This window comes from Pleurodeles waltl, chromosome 6, assembly GCF_031143425.1.
Source record: "Pleurodeles waltl isolate 20211129_DDA chromosome 6, aPleWal1.hap1.20221129, whole genome shotgun sequence".
NCBI lineage: Eukaryota > Metazoa > Chordata > Amphibia > Caudata > Salamandridae > Pleurodeles > Pleurodeles waltl.
In genome coordinates, this window is record NC_090445.1 from 150,427,712 (window position 1) to 150,445,952 (window position 18,241).

The 18,241-nt window shown below is 43.5% G+C and overlaps 1 protein-coding gene across 2 annotated transcripts in view; it reads right to left on the reverse strand.

Annotated features, from left to right (window-relative positions):
• The window catches only part of KLHL11 (kelch like family member 11), a 40,369-nt gene extending 22,354 nt beyond the window's left edge, over positions 1-18,015 (reverse strand). For both annotated transcript variants that reach the window (XM_069237661.1, XM_069237660.1), the window contains exon 1: positions 17,444-18,015. In XM_069237661.1, the coding sequence (XP_069093762.1) occupies positions 17,444-17,910 (467 nt within the window). In that variant the 5' untranslated portion in view covers positions 17,911-18,015. The remainder of the gene's footprint in view (positions 1-17,443) is intronic.
• Positions 18,016-18,241: the final 226 nt, after the last annotated feature.

Genomic DNA, 18,241 nt, shown 5'->3' on the forward strand with positions numbered 1-18,241 from the left:
CTTGCATGTTTTTAAGGGTTTTCACTAGCTGTTCTCTAATCATTTCCCATATTGAGAAAGGCTGGAAATTTACTTCTGCCAAGAGTCAGAATTAAAACATCTTCCAGGGTTGGGAAAAAAGTGGTTAAAGGGAAAGTGAACTTGTAAACGCTCAACAGATTTTCACATGAGCAAATCTACACCTGCATGTTTGCTCGTGCTACGCTTCCCAAATATTTTCTAGAACTACGGTTTCCTTGTCTACTTATGTGAATTCTTGTGAATTCATGAAATACACAAATCTGCACTAATGCAAAGACATATACTATATGCGCACTTTTTGTGACTTTCTTTAAGCAGTGGGCCCCTAATTAGGTTTGATGTTAACCAAGACCTTTTGTTTTATTAAGATTATATCGCTCTATACCCATCTATCGCCTGGCTTCACTGCATTTGATCCTACCTTCAGAACCCGCTCCTACTCAGTGCTAGGATACACTCACACGACAAGTTCCACACGCTATAAATTCAAGTTACATTACAACAGTTGCAATCTGCTCTTTTACAAGGAGCATACCGGCACACGAGTAGTTGTGTTCAATGCTAGGAACTACTGTGGCAATGTGTGCTTATTGCAACCCAAAAATATTTTTGCTAATATTTGTTACAACGGTGAGGGTCCAGCAGCTCCCACAACCAAAAAGTTTTACAAAAGCCATGTAAAAAAGACACGCATTGACAAAACCAAAAGACTGACCACCAATTTTGGACCTATTAGCTTTGCCAATGCTTGTTTATATTCATGTTTACTATTGTCTTGTTGAAACTGGTTACACTGACTTTCCATCATGAATACTGTTTGCAAGCATAAACACATTTTACTAAATGATGCTTCAAAGAAATGGTACCTACATTTCACAGTAGTTTAGCAAGGTTGCATTTTTGGTGAACATTTTATTTTGAAAGCAAAGCATCATCACTCTTGCATTCAAGCTCCTTCATAAATTTGAGTTTAATCAGAGCTATCTGGGAGCATTATGGGTAGCCTCAGATTGTTAACTTTGCAAATGTGTAAATGTTTTTTTTTTTACTGGAATCACAGTCAGTAGTGCAGTCCGAGCTTACATTTATTTAGAGCTCTCACTCTAATAATGAAGACTTTGCATTAATGAACCTTAAATATACTTTTGAATAGCAATAACATACGGACACATTATCTGAACTGCAGACAATGCCTTTCCCTGCTCTTTGATGTGGTACTGTAAATTGGCAGCCTGAGGGTTTGTGCTGCAAGGGGTTGGGCCTACTTGTCCCAAGGACAAAATAAACTTGAAAACTTGTTGTCTTGGAATTCCACACCATTAGGGATGGTTAATGGACTATGTGATGTAATAGGAATTTATGTTGATATGTTCTTTTCAATTTGTTTTAATTTTATGGTTGTATATAATAACATATTTGTATACATTGTTTGGTATATAGGTTTAAAGACGGGGATGTCTAGTGTTACTTGTCAAATAGAATACTATAATGTGACACATTTAGTGCTCTGTTCTACTGTTAGCATTCCAGGAGTGGAGTTGCTGCGGTGATCTGAACAGACCTGTTTATGAGCTATCTTAATGAAGATATATATATATATATATATATATATATATATATATATATATATATATATATATATACACATACATACACACACACACACATATATATATATATATATATATATATATATATATATATATATATATATATATATATATATATATAAAAATAACATTAAGAAGTATAGACGTGTTCCTGTGACAACAGTCACATGAGATAAATCGGTGCTTCTGAACGACCAGCAGGGTTGGCGCAGAAGCAGCCACTTGTAAGGTATTGCATGTGAAATAAACCTGTGTTTCTGGATGGCAGGTAGGGCTGACGCTGAAGCAGTCAGATAACCTGGTGCAGTTGAGCAGCCGGTAAGGATGGGGCAGAAGCAGTCACTTATAGGGTAGCCATGTGATAAACCGGTACTTCTGAACGGCCAGCACGGCTGGGGGCCAAAGCAGTCACCTGTAACTTCCAATCCGCAGATCAGCTGTGAAAGAGACTACTGGCGAGGGCAAAAATGCTGGGGCAGAGTGAATCTCTTGCGAGACATGCAGCACCCTACAAGAGCTGCTAAAGAGAGGCAAACTGTCAATTGTGAGAGAAATAGTGCTTCAGATGGGCCGATAAGGCTGCGCAGACTCGATGTCAATCATTTACGAGGTACAGGGGTACATACTACTGAAGGAGCGGTAATGTTGGCAGAGAATCAGTCACTTGCTAGTCATATTAGTGTTTTGAACAGGCTGCTAAGGCTGGGGCTGAGTCCAACACTTGAGGCAACTGGTGCTTCTGAACAGCTGGTAGTATTGCTTCTGAAGGACCCGTAACATTCGGGCAGGGTCAGTGACTTGGAAGACAGTGTGTTTCTGAGGGGCTGCTAGGACTGGGACAGTTGGTCACTCGTGAGACAGTTTGGCACTTCTGAAGGAGCAGTAATATTGAGGCGGAGTCATTTACTTGGGCTGGTAAAGCAGGGCCAGAGTAGATCACTTGTGAGACAGACTGTTGCTTCTGAAGGGCCGGTAGTAGTGGAGCAGAGTGAGGATCTTTGGAAACAGTGAGTTTCAGAAGGGCAGGTATGGACGGTACAGTCGGTCACTCATGAGACAGTGTGGTGTTTCCGAAACAGCCAGTAATATTTGGGCAGAGTCAGTTACTTCGGCCGATATGGGTGGGGCAGAGTCAGTCATTTGTGATACAGTCTGGTGTTTATGAAGAACCAGTCAGGGTGAAGAAGCCAGTCTCAGAGGCCGTACATCGACGTCTTTGCCAGCATAGTTAAGCATATGTCAGATGTAACTGGTAGACTGGTGCATGATAGGCTCAGATTGGGGGGGGGGGGGGGGGTAAAAAAAAAAAAAATCACACCTTAGACAGCCAAATAACAGCGTCATTTGATTCAATACACCTAAGGAAAGCAATAGGTGTGAAGACAGGAGAAGTACACTAGAGATTAGGGCACAAAAGTAGAACAAAAAACATTACATTTAAGCACCTTAGAGCCCTCCTGCCTGAACAGTTAGCAGGCATAGGCCATTACCCAGAAACTCGAGACAGGTAGAATCTCTGTAGTAGCTACAAAACGAGGGACAAGTTAATGGGAGAACATTTTTTTCTATTTCTCATAGTAAGTGCTGCTACTAGAAGATAACATGGTATAATAGCAAAGGAAACACTCACGGCTGAAGTAAATGAAAGTAATTTTGCATGATGTTTGCCAACACTAATAAAATGGAACAAACTACTTTCTTCGTGACAGTGCCATCTTGTTCTTCTGCAGAGCTAGTATACGAGTAACCCGGGGAAGCAACGAGGTGTGACCCCAGGAAGAGGCTGCAAGACCACTGGTGGGGGGGGGGGGGGGGGGGGGGGGGGGGGGGGCCTTCAGATGCACTCTTATGGAGTGCTCGTTTGTAAATGTAAAAAAAAAAATAAAAAAAAAAAAAAAGGAGGACCTGCAGAGTGGCCAGTGGAAGGACACAGTGATCAGAAGCTGTACTTGGTCCAAGCTCTACGCCAGACAAGGACGGTGGCAAGGCAAGACTGGAAAAGAACGAAATGAAAGAGGACAAAGTGCAGGCGACGTGCTGGCCAACCAGAAGCATGTAAATCGGACACTGGAATCAACGGGTGGTACGTTCAGGTAAGTACGAGACAGGTTCTAAGCCCCCAAAGATTTGTTTTTTTTTTTTAAGTACAAGAGATTTTGCAAGCACAATCACTGTGCAGGCAAAACCTAGCAAGTATTTTCAATGTAATAGGACTATCATTTTCTTGAGTTGGAGCTACTGGCATTGTAAATTCAGAACTAGACTTTTCTTGTCACATAAATTGGTCAACCTGGTCTCATAATATCGCCTTTTCCTGCTATGTTTTGGTGGTCACTGGCCGCTACTAACATCAGAAATCACAAGCTCTTGAGGAGAGAGATGATGAAAGCACTACCTCGCATTAAGTAAACATCTGAACAAAAATTGGAAAATAAGGCTGGAAACGTACTTTCTTGCGCAGAGTGGTCTGAGAAGATGTAGGGCCTCAACAAAGGAGATAAGCAATGTAATGTGTGCAATGTTCCGATTGCTGGTGGGGAGGGGGGGCCTTGGATGAAAGACTCCAGATGCAAGGCTAAGCAAGTTTCACATAATTGCTTCTAGGTTTAGCTACATTATACCAGAAAGGGCATACTGCGGCTTTCCTCAGCAGTGAACTAAAATGTTTAGGCTCCGGGTGCTTCTTTTGTAAAATAAGCTTATTTTAGGAGCCAGAGGTAAAGGAGGACAGCACTGGAATAAAGCCAAAAAAATGTCGAGGAGATGGGACGAACGGAATGGTGCAATAAAACGCAGGCAGCTACCAGCCTAACACACCCACAGTAAAAGGGGACCACCAAAGAAATAACAACAAAAAAAAGACAGTCACAGCAACAGATACAGAAACCAAAGTGGAATAATACAGTAGTTGGTCATTGCTCTGAAACAGAAAAAGGAGGGAGAAAAAGGCCGAACTGACCACTACACCCAACAAATGAAATTGTTTCAAGACATAAGAAGTTTGCTAAAAGTATACATGAGGTCGAACACTTATGCTCGACCTAAAAAGGACAGCGCACGGTGGAAGTAATGGGGGAGTGGGAGATGGGGGAGTGGGCACTGAGTTAAAGGAGGAGGGCAAAAGCAGCACACCAGAAACACAGCAACACAGCAGCGGGAACAATGCAGAGGGAGAAGCCATCGAGAATGAGAGCCACGTTTGGTGGGGGCAGAGAAGTAAACAAGTGAGAGAACACAGCGTGGGGGAGAAATGCAGAACAGCAGCATATGAATGAAAGCAACATGGAGTGCGGGTGGCATTTGGAGAGGGTGCAGGGGGAAACGCATGAGAGGTAGAGCTGGAAAACATGTTCTCATGCAGTGGTTACCAAAAAGAAACAAAAAGTGAACAGTGGAAGGACATAAGTCGATTAATCAAAGAGATGGTAAAAAGGGGATGGACAAACACAAGAAGAACAAGGAAAATCATCAAATAAGGAGCAAGCAAATAAGATTGACAATGTCAACCAATTGTAAGTAACTGGCAAACTAAGCCCCTCGAAGTTCTTGGTAAGCGCACAATAGGTCTTTCGCAGCCAGACAACTTGTGCAGTCTGGTAAGAGAACTATGAAGTGTTAACTAAATTGAGCAACAAGAAAGCTGTAATTGTGTTACTACAAGAAACACACTAGTTAGATAAAAATGTATAATACATCCTTAACCCCTTAACTGCATACTCAATGTCACCACAATGCTGAGCCCTTTTCTGGCTACTTGGGGTACTTTGTGCTTAGGTTCACATAAGGTATCCATGCCAAATTTGCATCCTTATTTCCCAGCATCCTGGGGGATTTTAAAGGTTTGGGCATTTCCCTGGAGGGGATAAAATTTAGTCAAAATAATACTTTTTTAGTTTTTTGGGGACAAATAGGAAAAAAAATAATACATATATCTCAACAAAAATGGAATCAATAAAAGGTTTGCTATGCTAAAGTAACCTTCATCCCAGCTTTCAGTAACTTGCAGAGATGAATCAAAAACCATATTTTTACCACAGCTTTGGCATTCTACAAAGTGGTGGCCCTTTTTTCCTAATTTATGTGCTCTCAACCTTTTGTTGTGGAAAGGAGTGTGGTACCTATTAGCGATCCCAAAAAGCTATGTATATTTGTGAAAAGTAGACAAAATTCTGAATTCCGCAAGGGGGCATTGGTGTAGATCCCTCAAGGTTTTCCCAAAGAAACCAACTGTTGAAATAAAAAAAATACAGCAAATGAGAAGAAAAACAAAAAAACGGTTTCTGCAATGACGTTTTCATCTATAACCTCGCATGATCAACGATTTACAAGAGCAATATGCCATCACATCAGCTAGACCCTTCTGGTTGTGGAGCTAAATAGGGTTTGTATGAAGTCCAAGAGCCTGAGAGGCAACAGAGACCTCGAAAAATCTACTTACCCCCATTACTATGGTGAGTTGGACTTCATCAGGGTGAGCTATTTTTAGGTCCGACTGGCCCATTCTGGCGAACTGATAAACAGGTGTTCTGTTCGCTCACAAAGTGAATAGAGCGATAAAGATGTTTTTAAATCTTGTTTTTATCTTGCCCTATTTGCTCTACATTCAGAGACAGAGACCATAAGTCATTTTCTCTTCTTACATTTACTTTCTCCAGTTGCGAAGTTAGTGGATTTTGTAAAGTGAACTGTCTTACAATCGTGCTGTGCAAAACGTGTGAAATGAAAAGTTGGAAGATGTCAGGCTTTTTTCTAACAACTTTTAAATGGCTAATAGGTGAACTGTACAAACAGTTATTCATTGTTTCTGTAATTTTGAAAAAAAATGTAAAGAACTGTAATACAAACATATGTCCTGGCTGGCAACCTTAACTGCGTTCTGGATGGAGAACTTGACAGGTCCGCCGCTAGGCAGGGCACCAAGGCGAATATGACAGACGCCCTCAAGCAGGTGATGGAAAGTAGGAGGTTGGCAGATCCAACACCAGCGGATACACTCGTACTCCTGTTATACTCCTGCTATACTCCTGCAACCGGCACGCATAGTAGACTAGACTAATTCCTGGTGCAGGCGGACACAGCACAGAGAGTGACTGACTCAGCCTACTAGGCTAAATACTTGTCAGACCACTCCCCTCTACTGCTCACCTACTCCCTGGCTAAACTCATATTTACTGCCCCGTTGTGGCAGATGAATGTGGAGGCCCTCGCAGACCTGGTGGTTAAAGGGGAGATAGCAGAGGCCTTGACTGATTATTTTACGCTCAAGTGGGACAGCACACTACATAAAGCGGTGGAGGGGTGACACAATAAAAGTGGTGTTGAGGAGTGTGTATGAGAACCACTATAGATATACATCAAACAGAGAGGAACCTGACGATCCAGGAAGGGAAATTGGCTACACTGGAGGCAGCGGTGTCAGCCAATCAGGGCGCGCGCAAAGAATAGGGCAGGGCCAAATAGCATGTATTTTCCCAATGGGATCAGTTAGAGAAGCATACACGGCTCTCCTATAGGCGCAGACTGCATATGGAAGGAGAAAGGAAAGGGCATATGTTTGCCAGGTTGATCAAGCACGAGAATTATGTTTAGCCCATACTGTCTATCAGAGATAAGATGGGACAGGAGGTCTACACACAACAGTCCATACACAAAGTGCCTCATTACAACTTTGGAGGTCATTTTCTAGGACCACCGAAACTGCTGTCTACAAAAGACCGCCAGTTCTGGAGGTCTTTTGCCTACCATATTAGGAGTGTTGCACTTACCCAGCGGAACACTCGCCACAACATTGACACCGGCTTATAATTGAGCCTGTGGTATTGTTGTGGTGAGTCGGGTGCGACAGCACATGTCGCGCATTTCACTGCCCATAATTCGGGCAGTAAAATGCGCAATGGAGCTGTGTATAGGGGCCCCTGCACTGCCCAGCACCTATCCTCCACCCAACACCCCCACTCCGCCAGCCTTTCCATGGCGGTAAACACCGCCATGGAAAGGCTGGGGGATGGGGACTCCTAATGCCCACGCCAGCGCTGCTTGCAGCCCTGCCCTGGCGGATTACAACCACTGACACCACCAGGCTGCAGTTTGACCGTGGTGGCTACGCCACGATGGTAACAGGGCGGTCCGACCGCCATCGCGAATGTGGCAGTCTTGAGACCACCACACTCGTAATGAGGGCCAAAGTGTTTGTGGAACATCTCCGAGGGGTATTTACTTTACCCAGATAGCCCTCAGTCGCTAATTACATGGATGCGCAGCTGCTGCATGGCTCAGTGAGAAGGAGCGTACAGATTTTGAAATGCCGCTGACAAAGCAAGAGATCCTGCCCGTCATTGACTAATTCAAGACTGCTAAAAACACAAGAAGGACTGGACTGCCAGCCAAACTGTAAAGGGCCTTCCCTGGGACATTTGCAGGCAGGTTACTGTAGGTTTATCTGCAGGCTTTGGAGTGAGGAGAGCCTCTGTGGTCCATGCGGGAGGCTGTCATTGTCTTGGTGTCAAAAATGGGGAAGGACCTGTAGGATGCAGCCTCCTACCGCCCACTCTAAATGTTAAATGTGGATCAAAAGATACCTGGCCACATTCTGGCAGTGTGATTACTGAAGTATCTCTCAAAACTGGTCCATGCAGACCACCAGTCTGGGTTCATCCCACGCAGGAATACACTAAGTAACTTGCAGCGCCTGGCGCACATGCTGCACACTCCTTGCTTGGAAAATTATCAATACGCACTAGCTTTCCTGGATATAACAGGCCTTCGATTCTGTGTGCTGGGAGTATATTTGGAAAGTGTTGGTGAGAATGGGACTTGGGCCCAAATATGTCACTTAGATGAAATTGTTATACATGCAGCTGATACGAGTGAGGTATGGGGCATATGTCTCCGACAAGATCTTACTTCAGGACAGTACGCGACAGGGTTCCTCCTTGTCTGCTGTTTGCCCCGTGATGGAACCCGTAGCGTGTCAACTTTGCTAGGTGCTGTATGGATGGGGGAATCCCAGTGGGCCAGACAGTCCACGTTGTGCATCTTCATGTGTATGAAGCAAAGATATTTGCACAGTTGGCTACTTCCTCCCCGAGTCTCCTGAACTTCAGGAAAAGGTTTAGGGAGATATCAGATATTCCATGTTAACCATTCGTAATCTGCTCTGTTCCCACTTAAGACAGTTAAATTTAGGTGGCCCAAGAATTACTCTTGGGGGCATAGTTGCCCTGGAAAACGGAGTGTCCATTACCTTGGGCTCCACATAGCACATGGGGTGCATCAGTGCCATGAGCTGAACCAGGGGAGGGTCAATGCCAACCTTCGTCCTTCTATTAAGTTTTGAAATACCCTAAAACTCTCCCTGATGGGGAAAATAGCACTGATCACAATGATAGTGCTGTCCTGCTGTTTATATGTGCTCCAGGGCACTATGTACGAGATCCCCGTGGAGTGTTCCACAAATTGGATCGCCTTCTGAAAGAACTCCTATGGACAAGTAAACGATGCAGAGTGAGCTTACCCACAATCAAACTGGAATGCGACAAAGGAAGGATAGAGGTACCAGAAGCTGAATTCCACTATTTGGATGTCCAGTTGCAGCATGCTGTCCACTGGCTTGATGAGAGGGGCAATTGGGTAGACTCTACTCAAAGGTACATGTGGTGACAGTACTTTGGGGGCCCTGCTGATGAGGAAAAAAGAGTGCCTGAGACACTGCTGCATGTCAGACTGACATGCCAACTTTTGGAGAGAGCAGTTTAGGGAGCTAGAGCTGGAGGTATGTCAGATGAGATTCTTTGCATGGGTGGCGAGACGGCAAATGTAACACGCTGTATGATCTGTACCCCGCAGCCTGGTTTATCATCATGCAGGACATATTCAAGACTTAAGGCCTGGGGCCTAGAATGTTTCTCCAATACACAAAAATTGCTGACAAAACAGCCAGAGAAATCTGGCCTACATTCCCCGAGGCCCTTGAACCCACACAAACATTGGCCATCATGTTATCTCTGGCAGGGGGCTATTAATGCACATATATCGGGCACCACAAGCAGACAAGCCAGTGGCGCGCGTTAAGGTTGCGGATGCTTGGCAACAATTTAATGGTGGCCCCATTAGTTACAAAATGGGCCAGAATACATGGAGTAGTGTGAGAGGTGTTGATCAATATAAGATTTAAGCATATACAGTACATAAACCAGTGTCTACCTATCCCCAAAGCAGTTACATACTATTTACCCAGCTAGGGAACCGTGGTTTGCGCATTGTAGGAGTTTGCTGGCTGACTTTTTCCTATGTCGTGTGGTGATACCCTCCTCATTATGGCATTCAGGATAGAGATGTTAGAACATCTCAATAAATCTATGGTCTGAACAATTACACATACAAATAAGCAATGCCAACTGGGTCTGCTACCCAAGAGAAAAAATAAGAAGTTGAGTAGAAAATTTGCAATGATTGTCTTGGCTCTGGCGAGGAGGCGCATGGACATCCGATGGCTGATTCCGAATCCTCATCTGATAACGGAATGGCTGCTCTGTTTGATAGAATGGGTAGGAGCAGAGGAGGTGCAAATAAATAAATCAATCCAGGGTTCGTAAAGCGTGGCAAATCACCCATGAGGGTCTCCAGGTGCTGAATTGTAGGCCCAGAGAGATTAAGTGATTTGCTCAGAATCACAGGATGTTAAGCTGACACTGAAATTCAAATCTAGTTCTCCCAGCTCTGAAGTCAGCAGCTCAGGCTGTTATGTCACATCCTCTCCATACGAGAAAGTTGAGGAGGGATGAGCAATCAGCTGATGATCTCATGAGGAGCCATGATACACATCCTGACTGACCCTCCTGATGGTAGACGCCCCAATGGACAGCCTGTTGGGAGACCAAAGGGGGGCCCCTGACACAAACATTATAAGAGGTATATAGAGTAAAAGGGGTACGCAGCCATGGGGGAGAAGGTCCACACATACCAGCCCAAGGATAGTACAAAGGGATTAAGTAGGGCACTGCTTAGCCATACTGGTTGGATTATATGATGAATGACCGGGGGTGGGGGTGAGGAGAGAGAGTTGGTGGTTGATTATCTTACATACAATATATGTGATAAGTGTTGTCTCCTGCTAAGCCTACACTAGGCGGCTGTTGTTCACATGACTTGGCCTGTCGCACTGCAGTGCATTTTTTGATATGGGACATACACTTCTAAGACATATCTTTGATTGTAAAAATGTCTGATTTGAGTAGCCTTGTACTTACAGAAATGGCAACAGATTTTTTTTTTTTTTAAATATATATATATTTCAGTAGTTATGAAAGCACAATTTTGTAATTCTGTGTGGTAAAAAAGGATTAAAAAAAACAAAAGAATCAGAACACTATACTTGGTGATGTGCAAATGGTGAATATTTTTAATGAAACCCAATTTCCAAACATTACTTATGTGCTATATAGTTTTATCAGTAAAACTGTATGTAAGAGGGAAAGTTTGTTGCTATTTCAAAGGAAAATGTGCCCTCTGGAAATGACAGTGCACTACCAAATCAGGCCTTAGTAATATATTTATTAAAAGTTCTGAAATATGAACTGAGAAATATTCTTGACCCCACCCTGATGACAATGCTATTAGTGAACTAACAGGCAAGCCGGGGGTCACGTGTATCCTATATTTGGACCAGATTCATTTTATAAGTGGAGAAAACATTTAAGCTACTAAATAAAAAAGGGGGTGTTTTGTACAGCAGAAATGCTGAGCTCGCATAACAGAAGGTGCTTTCATGTGATAATGAAGAAAAAGATATCTCCACAACTTTTTTGCCTAGAATCACACAATTTGAAATCGGTTTACCAGCCAAGTACATTATATTTAGGTTGAGTAGATTATTTACGTTACTAGACCTGCAGGTCTAGTAAAAGATTTTCATGATTTTTTTCGATGCCTGCAACAACTGAACTGCACCTTACACTGTTTTTATTGTGTATAGAGCAATTCATATGGTAAAAGATGAAGAGTGATAATTGGGTATCAAGGAAACCTATGTATTTCTCAAATGGACACCCGAAATGGTGTTTACGAGCAGTGATTATTTATACATCTCTAAATTGGTTGGGTATGGATACAAGCATCTGATTCAGAGCATTTTTCAAAATGTCTTTCTTACATACTGGCTTACATTTGGAAAACACAAATGCAGAGAAATCCAATTGGGAATAACAAGTGCTCTACTATTGTGTCCCCACGACTCCTGATAAAAACTATACCTCAATTGTGTGGGTCTAGTGCCCGCAACAGGAAAGGGTCACACAACAATTTTCCACTGAAACTGACACATTTTTTGCGATGTGGGTAGCTGTGGATTTTGGGTCCAAGCTCATACTTCACCTAAGGAAACCTAGCAACCCTTCATATTTTTAAACACTGGACATCTGGGGAAATACAGTGTGGGGTGACTTGAAGGTAAAAAACAAAACCCTGTGGCATCCACACAGTGCCCTGCAAACTCCAAACTTTGGCTAAAACCAAACATTTTCATTACATTTCTGTGTTAAAAACTTCCAAATTCCACAGGAATTCACAAAATTCCTACCACCCAGCAATACCCCACTTATCCCCCAAAATTTTTTGCCCCACTTGTGTGGCTGGGCCCAGTGCCTGCAACAGGAATGGATGAAACCAAGGTCAATTGGGAATCCCCTGCGAAGATCCCCATGGACTCTAGTTTTATCTATTCGCGTCACGGGCACCTGGCCTCACCACAAAAGTAGGGCACTGTTTCCATTGGGTCAGATGGGGGAAAGCAGGGTGGTATGAATTTTCTGGATCCCTGCGGATTCCAAACGTTTCCATCAAAGAAATTAAGGGAAATCTGATTTTCAGCAAGGTTTTAGGTTTGCAGGGCATTGTGGGTAGGAACATGATGTGTGATCCACACAAGGCATACACCCTGGACTCCCCTCTATATCTAGTTTTCGGAAATGTCTGGGTCAGGTAGTATTCTCCAGGTGGGGGCCTACACAAAAAGTGCAGTCATTCATGATGGCAAGTGAAACGATTTTGGGATTAAGGCCTACTCTCTAGGCCCATATGTTAAAAAAATATATATATATTTAAAAAAAATGTCCTCTAGCTTGCCAGTAGGATGGGAGGTTTTAGTCTTTAGGGGAGCAGAAAAGCGGTTGCGGTTTTAGGGGGGAGTGTGTGGCCTGATGTCAGTGTGGGCCAGACCCACCCATTATTGTATTTAAAAAAAAAAAAAAAAATAATAATAATAATAATAATAATAATAATAATAATAATAACAAATATATATATATATATATATACACACACACACAATTATATACATACATACACCCCTAAAATCAGTAGGGTTTCTGCCCACCTGGGTGCCAACCCCCTAGTCTACTGTGGTGGAGGGGTACGTGAGAATGGAAGGAATAGGCAGAAAACTAAAACTGGCTTGTCCCTTTTAGGGGTGGGGGTATAGTGCAACAGTCACACCCATTTATTTTGGCCCAAATGCAAAATCCATAGTGTGTAGTAGGCTGTACCATCGGAGAAGAGTGCTATGAAGACTGCCATCTAAGTCATGAACGTGTAAGGCACAAACAGAAACCTATTGCATAGTGGATACCTTTGATACTGGGCCTGTATTACCGATGCACATTGTGAAAGCTTATATGCATGCATGTCTTCACTTTACAAATAAAACCGTAAATCCAACATGCTACCGCCAAATAAAATAAAAAAAACCGTCAGGCATATATCACCAAGAGCATTTTCAAAACAAACAGTCCTATGGACCACTGATTCATAACCTGCAATTCATGGCACCTACGGAGGGGGTCCATTACTCTTTAGAAAATGAAATAGTATTAGCAGATTTATAAAGTATTCTCACATAAAAAGCACATATGAAAATTTTAAGAGGCTCTATAAATGTTATGGAATTTGAAATTAGATACTAAACATTAATGTGATATTCTTACTTGATTTGTGGAAACAGGGCAAGTATACCAAACAGAATTTACTATGGACAACCGGTGACCTCAACTGAAGCACAGGTATGGGTTGACAAAAAAAAAACAGAGCATCCCTTTGAAGCAAAAAAAGACTTAGAGGGTCATTCTGACCTGGGCGGGTGGCAGTTGCCGCCCGCCTGGCGGGAACCGCCAAAAGACCGCGGGGCCATTCTGACTTTCCCGCTGGGTTGGCGGGCGCCCGCCAAGGGAGCGCCCGCCGGCCCAGCGGGAAAGGGCCTGCAACACAGAAGCCGGCTCCGAATGGAGCCGGCGGTGTTGCAGGTGTGCGACGGGTGCAGTAGCACCCGTCACGATTTTCACTGTCTGCTATGCAGACAGTGAAAATCATGCTGGGGCCCTGTTAGGGGGCCCCTGCAATGCCCATGCCAGTGGCATGGGCAGTGCAGGGGCCCGCAGGGGCCCCACGACACCCGTTCCCGCCATCCTGTTCCTGGTGGTAAAAACCACCAGAAACAGGCCGGCGGGAAGGGGGTCGGAATCCGCCATGGAGGTTCAGCCCAGCCAGGGGAAATCCGGAGGGAAACCGCCGGATCCCCTTTTCTGACCGCGGCAATGAAGCACCGCCAGCCTGTTGGCGGTGCTTCCGTTGCCCGCGGCCCTGGCGGTCTTGGACCGCCAGGGTCGGAATGAGGGCCTAAGTGATTTGCTAAAGTATACCACACTATTTCTTCTTTTAGAACTAAAAGAAAATTAGGAAATGCTCCAACACTACATAAAATGTTTCATTTTTGTAGTTTTTCAGTTTGTGACTTTAAAAAAGCATTTCTTATTTTGTTTTATTTATGTTTCTATATTTTTGTTTATTTATATGGTGCTCAAATGGAAGGAATTTCTTAGGTCAGAGTCCCCTGTTTCCAACAGCAATGCAATGGGGGATCCACAGAAGTCAAAAGGTTAAGAACCACTAATGCAAAAAAATCCTGTTGTCATACAGTGAGGTACAGACGGTTTCTATGCACTGAGAAAGCTTTTGGAGGACATACTTCTCAGCAAAACAAGATGACTTTATGCTTCAAAACCACCAATTTAATTAATTAAAAACAAATTGTTTTTCAAATCACCTAGGTATTAGCATTATGCTAAAACAGCTCAAATGTGTTTCAAGTCTGTAATCAAAAGCAACTTCTTGAGATTAACTTGATAGAGGAGTCTTTCCCAATGAGGCTATGAGGACCAATTAGTTACCCTTTTCAACAATGCGAAGACAACATGGGCAATCGAAGCATGGGTGCTGCCTTTGGATACAAAATACTGCAGAACAAATGAACATGTGCATGCATACACTTTTCCTTCAGTCTTCATCAATGCCATTTACTGGAACCTGCTCTTCATATTTTAACAATGCAAACTTATGCAGTGCTGTGCGGTACGCCATATTGTGGTCTTCATAAATTCACAAGAATTTATAGAAATTGACTAGGAAATCGTACTTCTAGAAAATACTTGTGAACTGTATTTTAGCATTAGAAAATATGGGTGTGTAGATTTGCTCATGCAAAAATCCATTGAGCATTTAAATGTTCACTTTCCCTCCAACCACTTTTTTCCCAACCCTGGTAGAACTTCTACTTCTGCCCTTGTCAGGAGTAAATTTCCAACCTTTCTCAGTATCGGAAAAGATTAGAGAAGAGCTGGCGAAAATCCATTAAAACATGCAATTTAGTAGGTTTCACAGACTCAAAGTCATTCCAGCTCTGGAACTACTGCTTACTGCTTCGTCCATCCACAGTATTTAAATCTGTGGAAAGTTAGCAAAATAAGGAAATTGCTATAGTAGGGTTTGAAGTGGCTAGTATTCAAGCACTTCTATAGTATTAGCCCTGGCGTAATCAAACAGGTTATTATCAGAGCTCTCACATAATGAGATTGCTGCCATAATTTGTCACCGCCCTACTTGGCATATTTTTTTTTACAGGACAAGTAGATTTCAGATGCAACCTGTCCCATGGACAAGTAGATAGATTTTTTAATTCAGCAACACTATAAAGGCATGGGCTGTTCAAGATCAGGGGGTTCAGCCTAAAGTGCACTTCTGAATACTAAGTAACTAGTACGGGTCTATACTCAGCTATGCCCAGAGCCCACGTACAGGACACAATTAATTGTGGTAAAAAAAAAAAAAATTGGCAGTGCGTCCACTGTCTTATATTAAAAAATCTCAGTTTAAAAACAGCACTGGTGGTATTATTGTTATAGAGGTTAGGTTACTGTATATGTTTAAAACCAACATATTTACTTTGGCTACAATAGAGCAACTGCCAAGATAAAAGTTGCATGAATAGACAAAAATGGTGCCATTGTTCTGACCAGAGGCGGAAATGTAGGCTTTCACAGTACCTGCTCTTGGCCTCATAACAAGCCACTAAACATTAGTATTAAAAAAAAAAAAAAAAAAAAAAAAAAAAACAACATACACACACTCGGGAACAGCGGCTCATTTTACAACACTATGATGGTGCACCTTTACACTTCCCTAAGGAAAGCAAACTCAAATAGCCCCATCTGTGTACAAAGGCACCGTCATGCGCTCCATTATTAGCTTACATCTGGAATAACAAAACAATTGGTACAATTACTCCATTCAGTGGCAGGTTATAGGCATAAAAGTTAAGGGCCTTGAGAGTTACTCGCAATCCAGCTCCCAAGATTTTTTTAACAGGTACATAACATAATATGCAATGTTGTAAGTTCTGGCACAAGTTTGAACGATCTATAACCAGTTAATGTTTCCTATTATCCCGCTGTAGTTTTCCATTAGGAGACTACTATGAGTATTCTGTCTAATTCACGATTGCAAAAGTAGAATTGCCATCTGATGGCAGATCGAGTGGGAATCGAATTTGTGCCAAAGGGTACCAAAGTTTTCATATCCATGACAGATTTGTTTTTTCTAGACGTGTTAAAGTGTGAAGTCCTACGGTCATTCAGGGAATCTCCAATGCCCATCTGAGCTCATAGAGTCAACTGATTTAAGCCTCGCTATTGCATTAGGTCGCTGGCACACTGACTTACACAGTCTTACTGAACTGCTGTGGATGCATTCTGAAAACAGCTTACGGATCATTATCTTACATGACAAACACCAAGTTTTCATGCCATGTTTTTTTATATGTTCACACCTTTTGACTGATTAGAGAATACAGAGCATGATGGAGATCATTAGAGAACCTAGAAAGCAATGTCTAGTTTTGAAATAAACAAAGTACTTGTTCGATGAATATTAACACAAAGGAAAGTAAAATTGATTTGTGAAAGCATTCACAGTTAAAAATTAAAAGGAAAAAAATACAAACTAAAACGGAAATTGTTATCAAGACGTCTCTAGCTTCTACCATATTGCTAGTTTTTCCCTTGAGCGGCGAGGTCATTACAGGTGATGCAAAATTACATCGTTTTAACCCTTTTTAAAATACTTGGGGAAGGTTTACGTTTCCCAAGAAATCCCAGCCCTGCAATTAGAATAGTGAAAAGACTCATATTTTATGTTTAGCAAGTTGAATTTTCCCCAAATATTCTACGGCTGAAGTTAGAATAAGCCTTTCCATCGTCCGCAAACCATCCTAAACGGAAATGAAATGGGGTTTCAGGCTAACAATAAGTTACTTGGGGGGGCACAGGAAGGACTATAATTTTCGACCAAACCACCATAACACAAACACCTGTGACTACCACTTTGGCTGGCTGCGTCACAAGGACACGACGGTACCAGCTGGCGGATTTGCGCACCATGCAGAGTTAATGTACAGTCTCCTAGGTAAAGCTGCAGGCTCACTTCAGTACCTGTCAGCCAGCTCCAGCACCTCATGCACGTTGCCGGTGCACACGCGGATGCTGCCAGTGTACATGTACTGGATGACGGCCTCAACGGTCTCCATGTCGGGCCCAGCCTCGGAGCTCCATTTGCGCATCTCCACGCGGCCCGAGCGCGCCTCCTGGAAGTGGCCAGATAGCAGCGGGCTGAAGTAATCGGTGGCTGCGGCAAGCACAGACCGGTGAGCCCGAAACTCGCGTCCCTCTTCCCCGAAGGCCAGTGTCACGTCGCAGAAGAGCCCCTGGCGCCGCTGCTCATTCTGCCGGGCAGACAGCTCAGCGCAGTGACGGGGACAGCGCAGTTCCTCCGCCTCGGCCTCCGCCCCGCCCGGGGCTTCCGCCTCCTCGTCCATAGAGGACGTGGCTTGGCCCTCCACGGCCCCCGGTCCGGGGCTCTGTGGCTTCGGGGAGCCCGAGGCTGCCGCCACCGCCGCCATCTTTGCTCTCCTGTCAAAGCTCTACACCGCCCACAACGACGGCTGCCGAGGAAGTGACGTCAGTACGCCTGAAGTCCGAAAGCACGTTGATGTGTCATAGTGTCGAGACCAGGCGCAACAGGAATTGTGAAAGCCAATAGGCTGGCTTGGTAAACGTGCAATGTTTTTATTTGTTTTGCAAACCTGGAAAATGACATTATTTGGAAACATGTGCAAATAAAGAATTGTCTCAGCATCCGAGGGACACTCTTTTTTAGTTTAGGCAGCTCCTACGTGCCAACACATCCGATTGAGAGGCCCCGTATGCATAGGTGCCAAGTTTCACGACTCC